This window comes from Zeus faber (genome assembly GCF_960531495.2).
Source record: "Zeus faber genome assembly, chromosome: 4".
Taxonomy (NCBI): Eukaryota; Metazoa; Chordata; class Actinopteri; order Zeiformes; family Zeidae; genus Zeus; species Zeus faber.
This window is the reverse complement of record NC_137191.1, coordinates 17884406-17907457: the sequence shown is the minus strand read 5'-3', so window position 1 is coordinate 17907457 and position 23052 is coordinate 17884406. Positions and strand designations below refer to the sequence as shown.

Genomic DNA, 23052 nt, shown 5'->3' with positions numbered 1-23052 from the left:
GCTCATAATTATTCTATTAGCCCCGGCACCGAAGCCGGGGACCGCGACACCGCCACTTATGTAAAGGTCCGTCAGGCACAAAGGACGGACGGACGAAGAAGAGGAAGGGCGCTCGGAACAAACGCGAAGCGGCCGCTCAACCGGATAACGCCGTCCTTTATTTCTTTGCGATCGCCGGTCGCGAGGCCTTGGACCATTCAGGGCGATGTTTCCCTAAAATTCGAAATATTGCTCGACAATTCTGACGGACTGTTAGTTCAACCAGAAACTGCAACAAAATCAACCTGATTTTACAGCATGCCACAATATAAATGATATTAATGTTACATCGCCTGCCCTAAAAACCTTGCTCTCTCTCTCTCTCTCTCTCTCTCTCCGCCGTGAAAATGGAGCCAAGTCGGATAAAAAGCGAGCGGCGGCCGCTGGGAAAAAATGATACAAAGAAAGAAAGAAAGAAAGAAATGAAAACGTGGGTTTCTCAGATTGAATGAGGTATGACTTAAGAGGTAGCCGGGGTGGGCGGGGGCTGGAACCCTTGGCCTACATGGAGGTTCATCCACGGGGCAGAACACCGCGCAGCCCGTCTGACACAACAGGTCACGTCGCGCGTATCTCCTGCAGAACGGGAAACAGCGCAGGCAGCGCCCGCAGCGCCCACATCGCCACGCTGTCAACCACCAGCGGGGGGCCGACGCCGAGGAGCCGACGCCGACGGCTCGGGCTCCACCCGGTGATGGGGCGGGCGGCAATTTATGTGGTGAGATAAATGGCTCCGCCAGAACCCGCGCGTCGGGCCGCGCGTCGCGTACGCCCGACGGGGAGGTGGAGACCTCCACGGCGGGGGTCGCGTCAATCTGTGACGGAACAAGGGCGCCGGTGTTTATCACAGGTTCCCGCGGCAGTAACACCGATTTGTCCCGTTTGGGTTCTATGGTGGCTCCTGCAAAGCCGGCAAAGGCCTGTGCCCCGCCGACCGCGATGGTAATAAACAAATGGCGAACGATAAATCATTCTTTGCCACGCGAAAAGGACAACACGTTGAGTAAACGTTAAGACGCCCATTAAAGTGGGCGCGGCACAAGTCCCGGCCACGGGCGGCAGCCCTGGGCAAGCGGACGATGATATTATGGGAAAGGGTTATGCGACGTGCTGGAAGCCCATGCGCTGCTGCCGGATGGCGTCAGCAGAGTCCCGGTGAGAGCTAAACACGGTTTGCCAAAAATGTTTTTTTTTTTTAGAAATAAAGAATAATGACGCCTACTCAGGTCGGCCGAGGGGGATCGCCTGTTCCCATCGAGAAGACCCCCAACTGCTAATTAAAACCAGGCGAGAGCAAATAAATCCTGTTGGGTCTCCTGACATTAAAACCCAAATTCATTACCTTTAATATTATTATTATTCCAATATGGCCTCATTTAGACTCCTCGGCAATTACGCGGAAAAATGAACATTCCGGGCACGTGGCTTTTCGAGAGGCAGCGCCTTGAAAGTAAAGTTTGTTTTGGAAACGTCCCAAGGGGGGGGATTCATCGGCTTCCGGAGGCGCCGCAGCGCTGTCGTCGGGACGCCGAGGAGGGGGGGGGGGGGGGGGGGCGCTGCGCCGGGCTGCGGCGTCTGGGGAGAGCCGCAGACAGCGCGGTTCCTCGGGCGGCAGCGCCACCTGGTGGACAGTCGAAGGACCACAATGGCATTCACTCTGCATGCGCTGTAAACACTGTCTGGATCCATGACTAAAATGGGTCTGGACATTTCTAGTTGTCATGCTGAGGACATATTATTATTATTATTATTATTATTATTATTATTATTTACAATGCGATCGGATCGCATTGTAAATAATAATAATAATAATAATAATAATAATAAAAAAACCCACAATGAATAAATACACAATAATAAAAATAAAAAACTTTTAGAATTTCCAGAAATAATTGGGAGATGATTAATTCCCTAGACCTGGCCTGATAAGATGGAACGTGAAATTTGTAAAAGGGACTTTTAAAAAGGACCAGCAGACACCCCTTTCCATTTCCCATGCCCCCGATGAAGCGATGCATTTAAATCCAACCGATACGAATGTGTGTAGCTTTCCGTAATAGGGAAATGTAATAAAACCTCCCGTCTCAATGTTAACGTCCCTCAGCTGCAACATTGCCTATATTGTAGAAACTTGTTAAAATGATGCGATTAATCGAATCTGTTGCGAGATAAATACTGTATTTGTAATAGTATAGAATATCATCAATGGGTCCCAAACGAGATAAGAAAAGCGCAACAACCATTCAAGAAATAACTGCTCTGTGCTTGCAGCTTTTTTTTCTTTTGAGTCTCTTTCTTAATTGTATGAAAGGATTTTTTAACGATAGTAGACCCTGATTAAAAAAAAAAAAGACATTAACACACACGCACAAGTGCAGGCAGAAAGGAAGCATATGACACATTAGATGTTGAATTTTTATTTAGTCCACTTTAAAATCAACACGTTTCTCTTGATTCATTAAAAAAGGTAAAACATAATCAGTTTTGCAGTCCACATCACAACTAAACTGCAACAAGGAAAAATGTATTATGAAGTTGACATAGTAGGCACAGTTTTCAGTATAAGTACTACATGCTTGAGTAGCTGATAGCAAAATATATACAGCGAAGAGTCGTATCTCTGTGGTAACAGATGCTTGGGACGTGTGGTTGAGAGTGGAAAGGTTAGTAAGGCTGAAACGTATTCAGAAAAAGAAACTCTGTATTTATAAGAGACGCATTCATTTAACTTATGGTCAAACAAAGTCAAATAATTAACCAAGAATGTATGTCGCTCCAATTGAAATAAATTAAAACCTTAGTGGAGAAAGGATGAAAAGGGGAGAAACAAACAAACAAAAAAAACAAACAAAAAAAAAAAAAACCTTCTGAAACTTAACTGACCCGTGGTTGTCCATTTCTGTCACTCTCTAAGGACGTAGTCCGCGTGGAATAAGAACACTGAGTGAGCTGTGGATGGGGGAAATCCACCCCCGTGAAATAACTAGAAAAAATAATAAATTAGAAACGGACAGCTGAGTTAGTATGCATTTTCAAAATAAGTACCTGATTTTATGCCTCTCACATAAGTTTGATACCTGTACATCACTTAGAGAAAGCCTTCCACTTTCCTTTGAAAACTCACAGTAATTAATTCCTTTCTCACAGCTCCTGAAACCACCGCCACGAGACGCGCACAGGATTCCACCCTGCAGAATCCACATGCCGAAGAGAACACTCTAGATATTCCGTACAAATAAAGGACACTTTTTTGTTTATGTACATAACACTTTTATACACTGTCTCTGCACTTCTTTTTCTCAAAAATTGAAGCATTTTCAACCTAGAAAGAAAAAAAACAAAACAAAACAAAACAAAAAAAAACATGTCAGTGGATTAAATGAAGCTTTGAGTTAATCCAAAGCTTTTACTGAGCACTTAGTTGCATTTAATTCATTTCGACTGACTTTTGCAATTAACCCCCACCCCAATTATACCCGGTTGTGACTAGAGATCCACAGGAACGATGATACATTTTTACTTGGACATTTCTGGACATTTCCAAAAATCAGTGATTGGAGATCTGTTTCAGCACAACTTTGTATCGTTGAATGTGGATCAATTGTAGCGCTGAACACTGAACGCACTAGTATTCACGGAAGGCCTTCAATCATTTAAATCTCACAGCCTTCGCAGGACAGTTTCATATCGACTTATATATTGTGTTCGTTTTTCACCCCGACACTCTCGGATAAAAAAAAAGAATCCAACAGCTTAATTTGAGAAATGTGCTGCTTCCTCCAGTGGTCCTCCAGAGAAAAGGGGCCCTGACAGAAAACCCAACAGATGGCCAAGTGAGCGTTAAGATTTCATTCATGAGTTTGTTAAACTCCAAAGCAGAAGCCAGGTCCGTCCTTCCACCTGCTTCAATACTGCATACAGCTTATTCCTGGCCCAAATCCCATCCTACCGCTAGGGGCAGCGTGTCTGTCCGTGGCCCGAGAGCTGCGGAGACTAAAGACAGTCCGGTGGAGCTCCACCGGCCCCCGACAGACAGCCGTGCCCGAATTCATATCGGGGGGCCACACGTTAGCTGTGCTGCCCGAGGGCCGGCGGCGTTTCAGAAGCAAGTGGGATCACTTGGGTCCCTTGGCGGGAGCGTCCGTCTCCGTGGACTGGCGTCCATCGTTCCAGGCCTCCCGGGTGCTCTTCAGGGCTTGTGTTCTCTGCTGGTCCACAACCACGTAATCCACGCGCTCGTCTGATGCTGCCATGCCGGTTCCATTGCTTTTCTTCTGCAGCAGAAAGATCATGACCGCCATCAGAGAACGTACAATAATGAATGTTTTCATCGTAGTTTCACCGACATCTCCCTAATGATATTATTGACCGATAGGGAAGTTCGGACTGGATTATATATGAGAATAAAAAACCATCTCAGACTTAATTAAATCTGAGAAACACAAAATCGTATCAAATGGGGCACGTGGCCTGATGTGTATCAAATTAAAAGTCCTTGATATGAAGAAGCGTGAAACGTGTGACGAGTGAGGATGCTGAAGGAGCGTCCTACCTTCCTAGGCGGGGTGGACTTGCTGGGGTCCAGGTCCAGGTCTAGGTACTCCACCTGTTTCTCTTCCTTTGGCTTCACCACGGGACTGCTTCCGCCATCCGCCGTCTTGGGCGTGCCGAGCTTCATGTTCTACAAATTCAGCAGCAGGAGAATTAAATTGGTATGCGCGGTCGAGTGAGTAGGGGGCGCATCAAGACTTGGAAAAAAAAAAAATGTAATTAACAATAAAAATAAAAAAAACACACACATTAGTCGTGTTAATTCTAAAGTCGGAACTGAGTGAGTGGGAATATTAGAGCTAGGATGGTGACAAAAATTTTTGAATTCATTGAGGTTAAGAGTTAAACTCATGTGGACTTCCTGCAGGTCCATCTTGCGTGTAGGGTTGACTGAGCGTACGGTCAGTGTTCCTCCACTCCTCGTGAGCTAACATATTTGAAAGTGGCATTCCTTTACACACTAACGTCGCAGCAGCCCATGCATGCCTACGCTGGCAACCCTGCTCACCTCCTCTACGGTGTCAAGTTCCTCCACCTCCCTCTTTACAGGGGTGATGGGGACAGTGCAGTAGAAGGACTCCTCTCTACGCACACAGTGAGAAGGAAACGGTGGCAAGGAAAAGGAACCAAAAGAAAGGAAAGGAGAGCAGACGGTCAGGAGAAGAAAAGAAAAGGAAGAAAAAACAAAATAAAAAAACGGGGAAAGGAAAAGATGATGGGACGATGCCGGAAAAAACGGAAGGACTATGGAAGAAAGAAGAAAGTAATGTCATGAGTGATACACAGGAAGAAGAGGAAGTCAATAGAGGATGTCAAGACATATATTGGGGAGGAAAAAGGTAATGTTTAATGGCATCCGAGTAAGAAGGTGTTACATTAATACACAAACTGTACTAGAGAGAACCCCTCATCGGTACAGTGTATGAGAGATCCTTGCGCTTCAGCTATTAACACCTGGAATCGCACGTCGCTGTTTCGATCCGTTCCAAATCGACATCGCCAAATGACTCCAAACAGTAGAAAACACGGATCGCAAATTGCCAATCAATAAGAGAAGGGATCTTTAGAACTACAGTAAGCGTATTTATCTAGCAAAAAAGGATGTGTTTTTCCCCCAGAGAACAGTGTACCTAAAGGAAAGGAAGGAGCAACAGAAGCAGGAGAAGGCAAAGCAGAAAGTAAAAACAAGGCCAAGGAGAGAGATGTGTGCAGTGGTGAGGAGCCCCTCTGCAGTATTTCTTTACTAAGAAACTACTATGGAAATGATTGGAAGTGGCATTGGGATTGCAGCTGAATATTTCTTACTTGAAAAGAGCAAACAAAGATATTTTGGCCTCTTAAGACTTTTGCATTGTAAATGGGACTTTAACAGGCAGCTTATATTATGTGGCCCAGTGGCATAGACAGTATATCGGTGGTAACTCAAAGACTCAAAAGTAGTGAAAATATCTACTGTACTTTCATTTATGTCTAGTAGTTAAAAAAAAACAACAAAAAAAACAACAATATTTCTTAAATACAATTTACCATTTAAGTTGTGATTGTAGCTTAAAATGTATGGTGATTTTGCAAAGATGTTGGAAATAAAATTGTCATGCAACCTGTTAAGATGAGGAGATAGTTGTGTGTTACATACTGGTTCATCTGTTGACATATTAGGGAGCATGGCTACATAATGCTCATCACAGTCCTCGGAGTCAGTGCTGGAGGCCGTGCTATGCACTGACGGGGGTCTCAGAGGCATGGGAAACCTAGAAGGGCTGAGCAGCATTCATAATATTTACATACTGACTTTCAAGTACTTCGGCATGTGTGGGCGCGTACGTACACACACACACACACACACACACACACACACACACACACACACACACACACACACACACACACACACACACACACACACACACACACACACACACACACACACACACACACATCACCTCTAGGGAACACAAGGTGAAACAGAAACATATCCATTTGCCTGTCCGGCTGCTATATAACATGGCCGCCAGAGGAGTCCCTCCAGCTTGAGAAATGACAGAAGAAGAAGCCATAGAAATAAACCGTCCTTCACGAGCCAACAAATGCATTGGTATTGTGTTGCAGCTCCCCAACCTATTGCAAACCCCAGACATAGCTCTACACACAATGCTACTTGGACGGGTTATGAAGTAACTAAAGTAATGCATGGGGGAGGGGGTGACTACAACTCTAAGGTCACAGGCACTACGCTGAATGTGAAATGCAATATGGATTTTTGACACTTACTCCCGAGCGAATGAGCGCGTGACAGGCGAGCGTACGGGCGCACAGGGCTCCTCCCACTCTGGCAATGGTTTAATCTCCAGGGGCGCTGGTTTTCCTGTAGGAGCGACACACACACCCACCGTCAATAACACCTAACGACAGGCAATTCACATGACAGAAGAACGACACGCTCGGCAGCCCAACGGCTTCCCTTTGGACATGCATTTCATTATTGTGTGCGAATGATCGGTTTCTTGTATTTGAAATCAAAATAAAATATATTGCATGTTGTAAGAGTAACGATTTTAACTATAAAATGCAAAACATAAGCCAGCTGCAGTGGTGTCCAATAGGATGAATTTAAACAAATATTACTGTATTTTGTTTATCAACTATACCAACAACAGACATACACCATGCAGAATGTCTATGTGGAACTAATATTACAGTCTCATTAATCAAGTGCAGAAAAGCTATTTACGCAGGGCAACGCTTTATCTATCAAACAATGCCAATAACAACAAAGAAACCTTTAGATAAGACGCAAAAACACAAGGACAAAGCTTGAGACAAGATAATAACTTGAGTGTTTCTACAGTATGTCTCATAAATGAGTGATTAAGTTCCCGTCCCCTCCCCATGAAATTAACTGTGATTTAAACAAAAATTCCAAGAACTGATTTGTCTCCTTTGTTCACCATGGATGAGAGCTGTTTCAGACTGCACCCGAACTACCATATGAACGCTGACATAAAGTTTGGACCAGTTGAAGAATGAAAGATGCTTGAAACATACAATGATACAATGCGTTGCCGGCTTCAAGTACCTACCCTTGCGTCGTCCCCTTGGAAATTCACCTACGGTTTGAGAGTCGGTTCGTTCTAAACCAACACTTTTTGCTCTTATTATTTTAGGACTCTGACCTGATTGGTGAAAGAAAACTTGACTTATTATGACATTTTTGGAGAATCAAAAAAAATGTAACCGTATTAACACCCCAGTCCTTGCCATGCAAAGCCAAAGACTGCTCCACAACAAACGTCGACACACACACATACACACACACACACACACACACACACACACACACACACACACACACACACACACACACACACACACACACACACACACACACACACACACACACACACACACACACTCCCCTGACCGCCTCAAGAGAACACACAGTGACAGCAGATGCAAAATGACGCAAGCATGCATTTTATTGCATGCAATGAGGCCTCTTTCACTAAGATGGCTGAATTTTGCCAAAGCACGTGCATTACAAGCTGTGTTGGAACAGCGAGGAAAGAAGAGAACATGAAATAGATTAGGAAGAACGTAGTAATAACGTTGACATCAGTTTAAACTCCAGCTACCCACAGTGGAATCCCATTTAAGAAAGCCAAAAAAACAGTCAGTCATTTTTCAACCTTTACCATGAAAAATAAACACACACATTCATAATGCTGAGGGGACAAAAGATGAACCCAGACAGCACTGTTTGTTTGGGTTAGAGAAGTTGGGTGATATTTGGCATGGCTCATGGTTGAGAAAAAACACGTACGAAATGAAGGACATTAAAAATCGAAATATTGTGTCGTGTCAGCTTTTTAAAAATCTAGTCTGGATCTAGAGAGGGAAAATCTGAGATAACACCCTATGTGTGTAATTCTATAATTATATAGTGTTTAAGTTGTCGCGTCAAGGTGACAATACTCTAGCTTCGGGTTTATAGTACCCACCATTTTATCTACCGGCCTTTGCATTCCCTCTGCCCACATTGTATCTCCCCTTGTTATTAGGCCTTCAATCAAAGGGCTCCATTCAGACAAAAGTGACAATGGGGATGGGATGGAGGTGACTATTTGAGGGAGCTTTGAGCATTCCATGGCATTGGGACCGACCCCCAAACTATACAGCCTCTTAAACCTTGCACAAAGGTACCTTCTACAAGGGAAACTGTGCGCTGAAAGGAAGGGGATATGGCTGGCACCGGACAAAAGGGGCAACACAAGAAAACAAGGAGAGAATTAAGTTGTGTGAATATAGGACAAGTCACGGACAGATGAGACGCAGCACAACTTAAACATTAACTAGGTGCTTTTCTCCAATATCTTTAGACAAATACAATTGACAACGCAGCTCAGACGCCCCAAAAACTGCCAAAGTATAAAAAGGTTTCGGGACCATGAGCTAGCAAATGTAAATAAGGTTGAGTTATGTCAGACAGAAGCAGAAGGGACAAGCACAACACACAAGCAAGTCAGCCAACCAAGAAACAGAGCACCAGCCAGTGCCCGGGAGAATCCAGTAAGCCACATTTGAAACCACCCTCTTAACACACAATTGTTTTCTTACCTTTACGGTCAGGTTTAAGGTTACGGTCAACAGGTGGGGGCTGGCAGTCACTTATGAGCATGGGTCTGCGAGGAGGGGTCTTGGGGCTGGACCGGAAGCCCATGTGGGCAGGTGGAGGAACCTGCTTGCCCAGGGAGGAGAACTCCACAGTGCCGGGGGTCATGGGCACATAGTTGGGCTCTTGCATAGGCTCTGGCAGGCTGCCGGAATGATGGTGCGATGGGGAGTTTGCATTCATAGGCACATAGTTCTGGTCTACATCCTCAGTGGACTGGCTACCCACCGGCATCATACCTTTGTTTTTCTGGGTGTGAGCACAGGCAAGCATGCAGAAAAGAAATGAATAAAAAGGAAACGGACACAAACAATTCATGAAGCTGTAACTAAACACAGCCCCGACAGTTGCAGATTTATGAGCTTGTCCTCCACTGAGCTAGAAAATAACATAAATGCAGCACTTACAAAGTAGCTGTTGAAGCTTTCATTGAAGTCAAAAGAACAGCTCTTGTCAGAAGGAAATGTCCTGGGAACATCATAGCAGTCTTGGGATCCAAAATCTGCAAGACACCCACACAGACACACACAGGTAACAATGTAGAAAAAAAAACCACTGATTACATTACAAAACAAACATTAACATATTATATGTATTTACAAATAATAATAACATTCACATCTAAAACTGTATACACACACACACCAATCAGCCAAAACATTAAAACCACCACTGATATAAAACCACTAATATTGTGTAGGTCCCCTTCGTGACGCCAAAACAGCTTTGACCCATAGAGGCATGGACTCCACAAGACCTCTGAAGGTGTCCTGTGGTATCTGGCACCAAGACGTTAGCAGCAGATCCTTTAAGTTCTGTAAATTGTGAGGTTGGGCCCCCATGGATCAGGCTTGTTGTTCCAGCACATCCCACAGATGCACGATCGGAATCTGACCCTAACCCCGACCATCCAGACGATGTAGAAGAAAACGTGATTCATCAGACCGGGCCACCTTCTTCCATAGCTCCATGGTCCAGTTCTAATGCTCACATGCCCATTGTAGCCACTTTCGGTGGTGGACAGGGGTCAGCATGGACACTTTGACAGGTCTGCTGCTACACAGCCCCATACACAGCAAGCTGTGATGCACTGTGTGTTCTGACACCTTTCTATCAGAGCAGCATTAACTTTTTCCACCAATTTTTGCTACAGTAGCTCTTCTGTTGGATCAGAACAGATGGGCTAGACTTGGCTCTCCATGCACATCAATGAGCCCATGGGCGCCCATGACCCCATCGCCAGTTCACCGTGGTCCTTCCTTGGACCACTTTTGGTAGGTACTAACCACTGCATAAGATAAGATAAGATAAGATAAACCTTTATTAGTCCCACAACGGGGAAATTTACATAGTTCCAGCAGCAAAAAGGGGACAGCAGAAAATACTGGGAACACCCCACAAAACTTGTCATTTTGGAGATGCTCTGATCCAGTCGTCTAGCCATTACAATTTGCCCCTTGTCAAAGTCGCTCAGATGCTTGCAATTGCCCGTTTTGCCTGATCCAACACATCAACTTCAAGAACTGACTGTTCCCTTGCTGCCTAATATATCCCACCTCTTGACAGGTACAATTGGAACGAGATGAGCAATGTCATTCACTTCACCAGTAAGTGGTTTAAATGTTGTGGCTGAATGGGTGTATAGTATAGTGCGGCCATGCATTTTCTGACTCAGCGAGAATTAAGTCATTAGTAGCGCTACAAAAGTTGTATAGTAGTGTGTTGGTATGCATCTATGGATATATTGATGCTAATCGAGTTCACACACTAAAGGCCTCACTCTTTAATTTTACCTCAGGAATTAGTTTGCCATTATAAAGCCAGTGGAGAGAGCATGGAAGAGAATGGATTCTATATGTCTGACAATCTATATCAATTTGGATGAGGTGGCAGTTTCCTCTATCATCACAGTTCTAGATATATTAGGTATCCTTCTGTCATATTAAAGTCAAGCTTAGTATTAGTTTGGACATTTTTCTTTTTCTTGTTCTAATAGTCACAACCCCCCAATGTTTCCTTGAATTTTGCCAAATCGGGGACCTAACCCGGATAAATACTAAGGCTCCTACGGTCATATTTGTAAAATTGCTACCTACCGAGGAAGCAACCAAGCAAATGAGACAGACCCATGGTTTGACCTTTGACCTACTTTGTCTGTAGATCAAAGTGAAACAGGGTAAGCACATTTTCATTGATACATAGTTTCTTGGTGCACACATACCTTTTCGGAGGCGTGAAGAGTCCATCGTGCCGATAGTGTTACTTCGCAACGCTTTGGCCCCTGCACTGGTGGGTACACAGTAGTTTCCGTCAGTCTCTGAGGCTGAGCGAGGCACGCAATAGTTGTCCGTGGGCGAGCGCTCAGCCGGGGCCGGTGGAGGACATGACGTAGAGTTTAGCGAAGGCTTGGGGGGTCTGGGAGGGGGCACTATGTCTCCGCCCGTTTCGGAGCCTCCCGCCCCCGTCGAGGGGGTCAATGTGCGGGGCACCTGGTATGTACAGTTGGCGCCAGGTGTGGGCGGGATGTCATAGCTGATGGACAGGTTGCGCATCTGCGTCTCCATGGAATGCTTCCGTGATGGCGGGTTAAAGACATACAGGTCGGAGCCGTCCACACCGTCGGGATGGGCGGGAGGAGAGGAGGCCGACTTGGGGAGTAGCACGGTGTCCTGGGAGTAGCTGCGAGGGAGGTGGTAGAGGCTACTGTCGGTCGTCAAAGAGGCACCGCGTGAGGGTGGCGAGTCGTAGATGGAGGAGGCGGAAGTGGGGGCCGGATGCTGGGGGAAGAAGCCGTTATGCGAGGTGTGTTTTGCTGAGGAGGTGGAGGACGTGGGAGTGCGGTGAGAGGGTAGGTTGTCGTTTAGGTCCGTCTCTGAAGAGGTAGACTTTGAACACTCGGTATGGGCTCTAAAGAGGACACACACACACACACACACATAGCAGATACATTTGTGATTATCAAAATTTGTGTTCCACAGAATGCCATTTGCAAGCCATGGTTAATGGTTCCCATGGGATGGATTTCAGTCATTTGTTAAGACCAGAAATGCGTGTTCCAGGTTTAAAACGTAAAAGTCATTTTTGAGTGAACTATCTGGAAGAGCCCGACCCCCAATAGGTGAAATCAGCTGGCTTAATACATTGTGACAGTTCCGCCTGCCACACGCCACCTAAGTGGCGTTTCGAGGGCCCTCCGGCACAGTGACACAGGGGATGGGGTTGATAGGTACCACTTTTATTGTAGAGAGTGGGCACAGTGGAACAAGCCCGGAGGAGATGGAAAAAGTCTCATGACAAAGCTTTCCTCTCCTGTGTGTGGGGGTGGGGGTGGTACCTGTTGCTCGTTGATTGCTATAATGAGCAACATGCGTACAGCCACCCTGATCCCGGGCCCAATTAGCTAGACCTTAGTTGCTGCTGAAACCACACCATCCCCACACCACATGCATGTCGGCCCAAAATCAAGAAAGGATTTTTACTTTCTGAAGCTGGACTGGTCTACTTATCTTTGGTATACTTTTGTTGCTAGAAGGGATACATCCATACAATTTATGTTCAGACAAAGTAAGAGTACAAAGTGCTGTACTGTATTGAGAGCAGATACAAGTACTATTAACAATACCACAATTTCCAGTTGGCATTTTCACTGATTTTGAAGACAGTGTGTTCTATATTTTCTAATAATCAACTAATTTACTCCTCTGTCTAAAGCAGCATGATAGTACAACATCATAAAGTTGCTATTGTTCAAAAATAGAACATGAAACTGTCAGTCTCACTGTATCCTGTGACTCTGTTAATGTTTTTGAAAGAGACATCATGGTGGTTTTCGGTTTACGTGTCGGAACATTTCTACACAAATAACAGCACAGAATTGGACCGCATACTAGTTTTGATGCATCCTTACCCCTGGGCCACACCAGAAGCGACATGTCAGCGTCGCGAAAGTGCTTCAGATACGCTGCCATGTTAATCAATATGGAAGGTCACACCAAGCAGAAGCGTCGCGAAAGCGCCATGCCGCGAGGCTCCTAAACCCCTCTCGTTTTTTTTACGCCTCAGCTCTATTTTTCTGGGCGCAAAGCGTAAACTGAAACATTGATTCCCATGGAAGTCCATTCAAAAGATGTATTTAGTGAAAATATCTAATTACCAAGCCCAGTACACATCAACCACATACATTGAATCGCTGATGTTCGGTCCGAACGTGGATTACTTTTTCACCACAACAAATTAAACCTCACTCACGTAAATAAAATGTTATCATGCCAGCAGGAAAACAAATATCATGCACAGGAATAGACTTTAGATTTTACTTCATACCTGGGAGGTTGTTCTGGATTACCCGTTATATTTTAGTTGCGTTATTTTAGTTAGGCACCTGTTGGGCAGCTCAAGTTGTATTTGCGTAATTTCCGGCACCTGGTCGGGCAGCTCAGGTAGTCTCGGGGGGCCTAGTGCCCATCAAGCTCCATGTGAATCTCTGCATATAAATAATGAATGGTAATCACACAAACTAATCCAACTACGTTCATAAACAAACGGACTCGAAATGCGAATGAAATGAAAAGCAAAGGGTTGAAAACAAAAGCAAAGATTCACTTCAACCCATTAAAGGTTGAAACATTCCAAAATGTGTAGTTTCACTGATAGAAAGTCAGGAGAGTGCTGCTTCCGGTAGTGCGTCGTAGACGGAATGAAGACAGACCTGGTGTGAACTGACGAATCAACAATATGACGCCACGCTTTCGCCACAGTGATGTGTCACTTCTTGTGTGGCGTAGTCATTAGGTAACAATAATTGACAATTTTCTACAGTAGTGCCATAAGAGGGTAGCAGATTATTATGATATATTTTAGGCAATAATTAAGCAATATAATGTAATGTAAAAATGTAATTTGGACTGACCTAATGGGAGGTTGAGTGCATTTGATAGAACACATTCAGACATATAAAGTTTGGCATGGAAAGCTGCGTAGGGGTGCACTGCCGAGAAAACTATATGTAGCTGTAGAATGTGCAACTCCCAATGCATGCAGAGTGTTTGTGCATATGCATCTGCCTTTCTGTCTCAAAACTCCACACAAGCAGGCAGCTACAGCTCGTTGGCTGGCCACTCACAGACAAGCCTGCGGACTCTTGCTCTCACACTCCTCCAGGAGCAAATACTCTTGTTCCCCTTCCGCGGGAGAGGGAGTCTGCACTGAGCTACACAACACACCAGGGGGTGACAAAGACAGAAGGGAGAGAAGCAGTAATGAAATGCAGAAATAAAAAAAAAAAAAAGAGTAAAGGATAGTAATTCTACAGGGATCGAGACAAATGTAGAGTTGTATGGCTGAGTAAAGAGATGACGACACGCACATCACCACATAAACATACTGACCTGTTGGTGTCAGGCTTCTTGCTCTCACAGTTGACCAGCCACAGGTAGTCCTGCGGCTCGTCCAAGCTGGACTGAGAGTCCAGGTGGCGCACACTGACCGGCTGGTATGGAGGAGGCACGTTGGCTAGCAGCGCTGCTCCAGCCATCGCTGGGTGAGGGGGGGTGTCCACCACTGAGCCTCCTATGGCTGATTGATGGGCGGCCTTTGCTGCCTCTGGTGGTCAAAGGGGGGTGGCTTAAGATTAGCACAAGTTTCACTGTATAACGTTACCTTTTTAATGACGCTTGAAAGGGAAATTTAAGATTTCACTCATAAGGAAAAACAATTAGGAGATGCTTATATGTTCTCATATTTATGTACTTGGTGGTAAGGGTATAATAAACCACAGACATGTTTGGATTTCTGTTACACAAATGAACCTGTATTGAGGCACAAATATCCTTATCCCTTATCATTATCCTTATGGTGTCTACATCTAACTATATCTTTTTAAATACACAGAGCGTAGCCTCCCACACACATATTGCACATTCAGTACACGATTGCAATAGTAACTGCAGTTGATATCAGGTTTAAAAACAACTCAAGAGTTGGCAGGCTGTGCCTGCAGGAAATAATGTGAAATATTTAATATTTTAGATTTTCATGAGCAGTGGTCTAGCTATTGTATCTATGTATTTATCGATCCACCTATCTAAAGACTCCAGAGCTTGCAGTATGAGTCAGTTCCACAGCAGTTATGTTTCAACTCGTTAGAACTTTACTGTGAGAGGTATCAAGTCACTTTCTGGGAAAATGGAGACTGGATTTGAAACAATACAAGGAGTAATCACTGAACTTGAACTTTCAGAGACCTAATCCACATTTACTCTGATTTTGCACATTACTAGCTGATTTCTTTGGTCCTTAAATCCTTAGCTCCAGCCCGATATGAAACCAAAACTACATTTAATTTAGGCAGTTTGCAACATAGAGAAACAAAAACAAACATGCATGCACAGATAACATAGATTGTGGAGAGATCTCCTTGGGTACTCATTGCTGTTCCACATCTTCTATCCTTGAGTTCGCTTCGAGAAACCCAGACACATATTAAGTGTGTCAGATAGAATTTCCTCAAGGTCTCGGCTTTCTCAACCCAAATGAAAGTCTATGATTCTTTTCAAACCCTTGCGAGTGCGCCAATGATTGAGAGCTGAGAAGGCTGATGGATGAGTCCTTCTCCTGAACTCCACCTTGCTCGCCAACCCCCTCCTACACAAACACCCTGTAACAGTTTTTTCTTTAAATTCTCTCTTTTGACTGTGCATCGGTAGTTCTTCCATCCTCCTCCTCCACTCCATTTGTTTTGTTGAACTTCTAGGTGTTGATTAACACAGGCAGTGGGAAAATCCCTTACGCTCCTTTTCAAACTTCACCTCCCACGCTACAGCTGAGAGACTTGTCCTAAATCCAACTGCACACTTCATATGTAGGGCTGGGCCGGTTATGAAATTTTTGCTGCCGATCTATCATCACCCAATAATCAAATATCATCTCGTCCTAGGGGGGTTCCGTTCACGAAAAGGCAGCATAAGTATAATATAACATACGGTGACCAGACGTCCAGACAGTTTAACAGGGTCTCTACCATTTTCCAAACGTTTTGGAATAAGTCAAATAAATGTTTATTTTTACAGTGCAAAACAAAAAAGTAGGCTATGTTAAAACAAAATAAAAGACACCGGCATTGCCTGTCCAGGGCGTCTTTCCGACTGCGACGGTCAAATTAAGTCAAGTAAAATTAAATAGCCTTACATTCTCAGATATTAAAGGTGAAACAAGATAACATTTAAGGATGGTGGCGTTAAATAAATAAAACAATATAGAATAGATCAGCATTGCCTGAAGGGATTAGGCCAAAATGCGCTCTTCTGGGCAGTCCCTGTTTGTTCTACGTGTCCCTGTTAATTAAAAACTCTATTTAACTCCAAATCTATAGTCATCACATGATAATTGTATTCATGTGCATATCTAAATAAACATTTTTAGCATTTTTGCAGTTAGTAATAAAATAAAATTTATGTCAGGTAAAAAAAAAAGAAATAAATAAAATATCTGGCCTATGATTTTCAGTTGACTTTGTCGAGGTTCTGTGCCAAGAAGACGAGAATGTTTACCGTCTGCGGGGTGAGGCATGAGCGGGGCGCTGTGACTATGTTTCCAGCAGTGCTAAAAACCTGTTCAAATGCATAATTATTATATATATATATATTATTATTATTATTATTATTATTATTATTATTATTATTATTACTATTATTATTATTATTATTATTAATATTAGTAGTAGTAGTAGTAGTAGTAGAAGTAGTAGCCTAGTTATAGTTTTAATTATTATTCGGCTATTATGATGATGATGATGATGATGATGATGATGATGATGATGATGATAATTAGGGGTCAAGCCCACAGGGATGGAACCCTATTATTATTGTTCGCATTTTTATCATCATTATTTTTATTATTATTATTATTATTATTATTATTATTATTATTATTCTCCTTGGCCTATTTCGGGCTAAAAGTGTCTGTAATACGACAACCGCTGAACCCATGGACATGGTTGAGGTCTCGTTAGAGACGGGACGAGCCGGGACGTCTCAGACATCCCGTGGTTCAAATTTGATCCATATCTATCCACATTTGGAGCAGGAATTAGTGAAAACAGGCAAAATTCTACGTAGCAGGACGTAGCAGACTGCTGGCGTACCTTGCTTAGTTTGTGGGGCAGGAGCTTTGTGACATCATCATCCAGTTTGTTATATACAGTATGTCCAGATTTCGTCTCTGTGGGGGCATTCGCAAAACGGCGCGGTGCGCGGTGTAGGGCTGCATGATCAATCGTATTTTCATTGTTATCGCGATAAGAACATGCACGATAAACACATCGCAAAAGACTGCCTGAAACGCGTTGAATAAGAAAAATATTTTGATTAAATAAACAATTTTTTGTCCATACGAGGGAGCGACACCATCCACGATCGATTATGATTATTATTAAGTGGACTCGTTCTCTGTAGATGACGTGGACGCATAGTGGACATACGACTCTCCGGTTGAAAGCTCTCCAAAACAGGAAGTAAAGGCGCATTCAATGGAACTCCGAGAACCCTAATTTGTGTGGTTTTCCACCAGATATTTTTTGAATTTCAAAAGAAATAATTGTGTTATTAACTGTGTTGTGAAATAATTGTATTGTTTGTGTGTTTCCGTGTTCCAGATGCCAAAGAGAAGCCTAAAGTACATAACAATTAAGAAGCAGTGGTCAGAATGTCCAACCTGTGTTCCATGGGAACTCAGAAATTTGCAATTGGGGTCGGTAGAAGTCTGAAAACTGTTGGTTGTAACTAACACGACTAACCTGGACCCTGTGTATTGCTGCCTGAAGCTATATTTATAATCATTATTATTATTATTACATAGTCTACTGCAAAAGAGGGAGATTTAAAAAAATGCTCGCTTTGCAATGTTGCCCAACCTCCTCCCAGATTAGCGGAGGAGCCACGGTTAATTTCAAAGACAGCACACTTCAGAGACAGTGCGACTGTTGCATGAAGAAGTATTGTTGTCTTTGTTTTAGAGGGATTGTATGAAATATTAAAAAGTTACAATTGGCGATTATGACTTTTTTTTTTGCGTCTGTCGATAACTGTCAATGACCGGCAATCGCCCGATTATGAAATAACCAGCCCAGCCCTACTCATATGATCATCACACTATCTGAACTAGCCACAAAATAGTTAAGATTGGTCACAGGAGAGCAAGAGATGTGTCTGGTGAGGACAAAAGGCATGTAGAAGAGTGAAACAGAAAGCCAAAATAATTATTTTGTCACAACCGTGGATAGTTTATCTGGAAAGAGGTTTGTCTTAAGGCCTAGTTTCTCCCTGAGTGGCCATAACTGTTTGTACGCACATTAATAATTTAACAGTTAGTCAATTACTGTGCTCTGGTGGGCACCATGAATGTTGCTATCAGGTCTGTCCTGCAATACTAGCTTGCAGAGGTGGAGGCATAGTCACAACATCGAGAAGCTGCTGACCTTGGAGTTAGATAAGCAGCGCTTCTGTTGCCAGGTTTCAAAGAAAGACATGCTGCTCCTAACAATGTAAGTGGGAGGATTGGGCACAATACATTTTGAGAAATTCTCATCAAACCCAAGTATACTGCAAAATTTTGCCAACCGTAAAGGAAAGAACCAAAAAAGCAAATAGCACAGCCTAACCTACAATTCCAGTTGGGGTGAGGGCAATTAGACAAAAAGAAAGAAAAGAAAGAAAGAAAAAAGGGAGAAGAGAAGAAGAAAGAGAATGCTACGTGAGAAAGAATGAAAAGCAGATAAAGAAGAGTGGCAGTGGAACGGAAGGGGCACACAATGGTTAGATTATCCAGTACTGGGAAAAGGGGTAACGTGAGCCCACAGTGATCATTAGGCCTGCGCTGAGAACTGAACTGAACATAGGCGTCCTGTCGTATTCAACTAGTTTTGCTGCCTTCATTAGACAGAGAGGCAGATATTTAGGCAGCAAACGGCTTATTCAAACATACAATTAAGCCGGCGCTTTCTGCTTGAATCACATGTGTATTTGCTTAGGTATGCGCTCATAAAATAAACATTTTGTAAGGTTTTCATTTTCAACACCTATGGTCAATGACACAGCAGTGTGCTATGGTCAATATCCCGAATTGTGCAAATATTACACCAAAAAAAGTTTGTGGTCAAAAACAAATGTACAAACTGTATATGGTAAAGACAGTACTCGCCATTCTAAACCGAGTGCCCATTTACATAGACACCGTAAAATGTGGCTATTTTAAACACCTGTACAGCATGTCCTTTCTCTCGTTCCATAAGGAAGTGATTCATGCTTTTATATAATGGGGCTTTGACTTGCAATTCCTCGTCTTGAGTTTAACCTCATCCCTGTCATGATGTCAACTCTGCTTTGCTTTAAACCAATGTTTGCTGCTTGACCCAATGTTTGCGCTTACCTTCGTCAGTGGGGTTGAAGCCACAGATGTCGCAGATGCAACGCACCCACTTGTTCATGTCGTCCTCTGTGTCAGCCACCAGGTAGAAGACACGGTCAATGGTCTTGATGTCAAAAATGAAGCTGTGCTCCAAGTCTTTCTTGTTGAATGTCAGCCCAGCATCCACCTTGAAGGGTGAAGTTATTTTTATTTTTTTTATAAAACAAGGAAACCTTTGTGTGTCTTGCATAGGTGAGGTCAAATAAAAGTAAACTGCTGTAACCAACATACAGGACACTCAGTTTTGCAATAAGATGCCACTTGGTGGTTGCGCGGAATCCTACCTGCTCACACAAGTTAAGGTCAATCACGCGGATGGGCTTCTTGGCATGGTCATTCTTGTAGTATTCCAACACGTCTGGGTCGCCTGTCAGACGGCCGCTGCGGAGCATGAACCACCGCTTCTTCCATGCCTGTTGCAGGGGCAAAGAAATTGGGACAAAGGTTACTTTTATTCTCACATGAATCTCACCTCTATTTGTATTTAGTTCCCAGCCACATATCTGTGTCAGCTGGTGAAGAAGACATACAGTCTGTATGTATTCTTCAGCAGCTGCCCTGCTTTCACTTAGGCCCAATGGGACTTGGCGAGAACAGGCCACAACCAGAAATGCGTGTGCATGACACAAGCAGAACGAGCCACATGATTTCATCTAGCAGCTTGTTTGAGGACTAAAAAACAATTCAAGAAAGGAAAATGGGCAATAACATCATTGTTACATGCAATTACATGTCATTTGTTTTCAATCTTCTTGCAGGTTAGTTGGTAATGTAAAGATGAACACAGTAGAAGAAAAGGAGAAGCCAAAACATCCAACAATTATTTATATACATGTAAAAAAGAACAGTACTGCAGTTTTGCTTCTTCCCAACCAAGATGCCTAAACAGCAGCACAATCAGAAGAAAGGAAAATGTTCAGCAACACTTAATGACAGTCCATCTACAGTCTAACAGATAGTCAATATAAACAAATAACAGTGCCAAAGCAACGTCTTTAGTACGCTTCCAACATACTAAGTAGTGGAATAATCTTGTAGATAGTGTCTCTTCCAGGAATTGTATAAAGCATTTCATTAGTAGATTATCAAAAGCTAAGCAGACACTGATATCAACCCTCACTGTGAAGCCAAAATTTACTTTAGTTTAATTTAGTACAAGCAATTACAGACAGCATTGCGTTTATATGTTATTAACCAGTACTTAGCTGGAAATATGACAAGCATAGGCGTAGATTTCTGGTCGCAGGGGATACGCCCCCCCTCCCAATATTTGGAACACATGCATTTGGCCCCCTCAATAAAAACATGAAAGAAGCAGAGGACTTGTATTTTGAAAAACTGCTATAACGTTATTCATGGGCGCAACAATGCCTCCGACAGGGGCGGGTCCTTTTCCTTCAGAACTGGGTCTTTTTTAACTCCCAAAATATATATAACAATTATGAGATCATACAACCAATGAAACTTTTGTGGAAAAATAATAATATCTCCGCCGCACGCACGCACGCACGCACGCACGCACGCACACGCACACGCACACGCACACGCACACACACACACACACACAAATCTGTGAAAGAGGATATAAGGTCATAAGAGGGTGCAGAACATTTTGAAAATGAGCAGAAATCTTGTCAAAACACATATGATCTATTAAAGTCCAGGGGTTAATAAACTAATTAAAATGAAATAATTTATCACTGACATTGAAATACAGAATGCCTGAGAGCCTACTGCATTATATTCCATTATATTTTGAATTGTCACCCGGTGCCTTAATTTTGTGTTTTTCCTTTACATAAATAAAGACATTACCACCATAAATTGATGCAGAAAATGCACAATTTGCTGCATAAAATTTACCTGAATGCAGGAGGACCCCCAGACCCCCCGCTTAATGTGTCCCCCCCATGTTCAAACAAAGCCTACTGTACGCCACTGATGACAAGGATCAAAAATCCTTTCACTGCATGCAAAAAACAGTGGGGGGGTGAACTCTGCATTTTGCTGTTTCAGTGCAGACTCTTTTTGTAATCAAATATGGACTGAAAACAAACACCAGGGAGCCTTATCAAAGCCATCACCCTTTTTGTTAAAGGAATTTATTCAAACTCCATAATTTCTTTAAAATTATCAAACCAGTCCATGAGTCCTAGTCCATGGTCAAACTGCCTTGGGCACTTAAAATTAAACAAGGCACTTCAGAAAAAAAGGAGCATTTAATGCAATGCTAGAATAGTGGGAAAACAACATAAAAAAGGAGTTGGGCTGGGTTGGGTTTTCAAACAGAACTCTTAATTTTAAAACAAGGGAACTGTAGAAAAACAACCAGACGGTTCAGAGAATGCCAACACAGTGAAAGGAATGCAAACTGAAGGTTTGCTGTTGTGTTTTCGGAGGAAGGTTTTGGACCGGATTAACAACGCTATTGTTTTTTTTCTCTCCCCCTCTTCTGTTCTTAGATGTTTTTCCATCCACAGGGTGCTCTTTGTTTGTGTGCCAAACCCCATACAGGGACGGCGTGGAGAGCATCAGGCCTTTCCCTCAATAAACAGGCCCAACTGGGCTAAAGGAGTGCAGAGCAATGCAAACCTCTGCCCAGTGGAAGGCACACATCACAGATGTAAAGCAATCATATGCACTGGCCGGAAACACACGGATCCACAAACTAAAAGGAATGAGGACTCCATGTGGTACGTTTGTGCGTACAAGTGATTTATTGGGGTTGGTGCATTTAAAATAGGCAGACACATGGAAATAAATCTAAATATATATATATATATATATATATATATATATAATTTGAAACATTAGATAACTGTGTAAAGCTATTAAAGTATCATGTATTTCTTATAATTACTTTTCATGGGTACAATACTAGAAGAACAGATGCACCACACACTGTATTATTATACAAAGTCACTACATATACTATTCACTACAAAGAGTCCGCATTACATCATCCCCTGTACACTTGAGCGTGGATCAAATGAGGTGTAGCACACAGACTACGAATACAATAATAACGGCAGACAGAAATTAATTTCAAATTTTATAGAAACTGCCATTTATGGACTGACCCTTAATTCTAGTCACGCCCAGTGTTCTGTTAACTTAATCTGAAGACATTAGTGGGTTGTTGTGGCGATGCTGTATTGCGGTCAGACAAAGAAGTGGGAGTACAGAGGGAACCACTCTCTGGTACATGACAAAGCACTATAAGATCAGATTACCCCTTGGGATCAGGGGGACCAAGAGCTTGGGTTACCCCGGGGCCTGCCCAGCCCACAAGGACAGAACTCAATTCTGGGTATGAAATTTACACACATAGA

At 43.2% G+C, this 23052-nt stretch overlaps 1 protein-coding gene across 3 annotated transcripts in view; it reads right to left on the bottom strand.

The window, feature by feature from the left end:
• Positions 1–2452: 2452 nt before the first annotated feature.
• gab1 (GRB2-associated binding protein 1) overlaps positions 2453–23052 on the bottom strand; it is a 53898-nt gene continuing 33298 nt past the window's right edge. Inside the window, exons 3-14 of one of the 3 annotated variants that reach the window (XM_079999327.1) lie at positions 20005–20133; positions 19682–19847; positions 14647–14860; positions 14382–14468; positions 11481–12166; positions 9667–9761; positions 9205–9508; positions 7671–7763; positions 6862–6955; positions 6227–6350; positions 4592–4720; positions 2453–4313 (exon numbers count right to left, since the gene is read on the bottom strand). In XM_079999327.1, the coding sequence (XP_079855453.1) occupies positions 4155–4313; positions 4592–4720; positions 6227–6350; positions 6862–6955; positions 7671–7763; positions 9205–9508; positions 9667–9761; positions 11481–12166; positions 14382–14468; positions 14647–14860; positions 19682–19847; positions 20005–20133 (2280 nt within the window). In that variant the 3' untranslated portion in view covers positions 2453–4154. Of the gene's footprint in view, positions 4314–4591; positions 4721–5098; positions 5175–6226; positions 6351–6861; positions 6956–7670; positions 7764–9204; positions 9509–9666; positions 9762–11480; positions 12167–14381; positions 14469–14646; positions 14861–19681; positions 19848–20004; positions 20134–23052 lie in introns of all 3 variants that reach the window. The other 2 variants (XM_079999328.1, XM_079999329.1) reach the window with 2 other exon arrangements.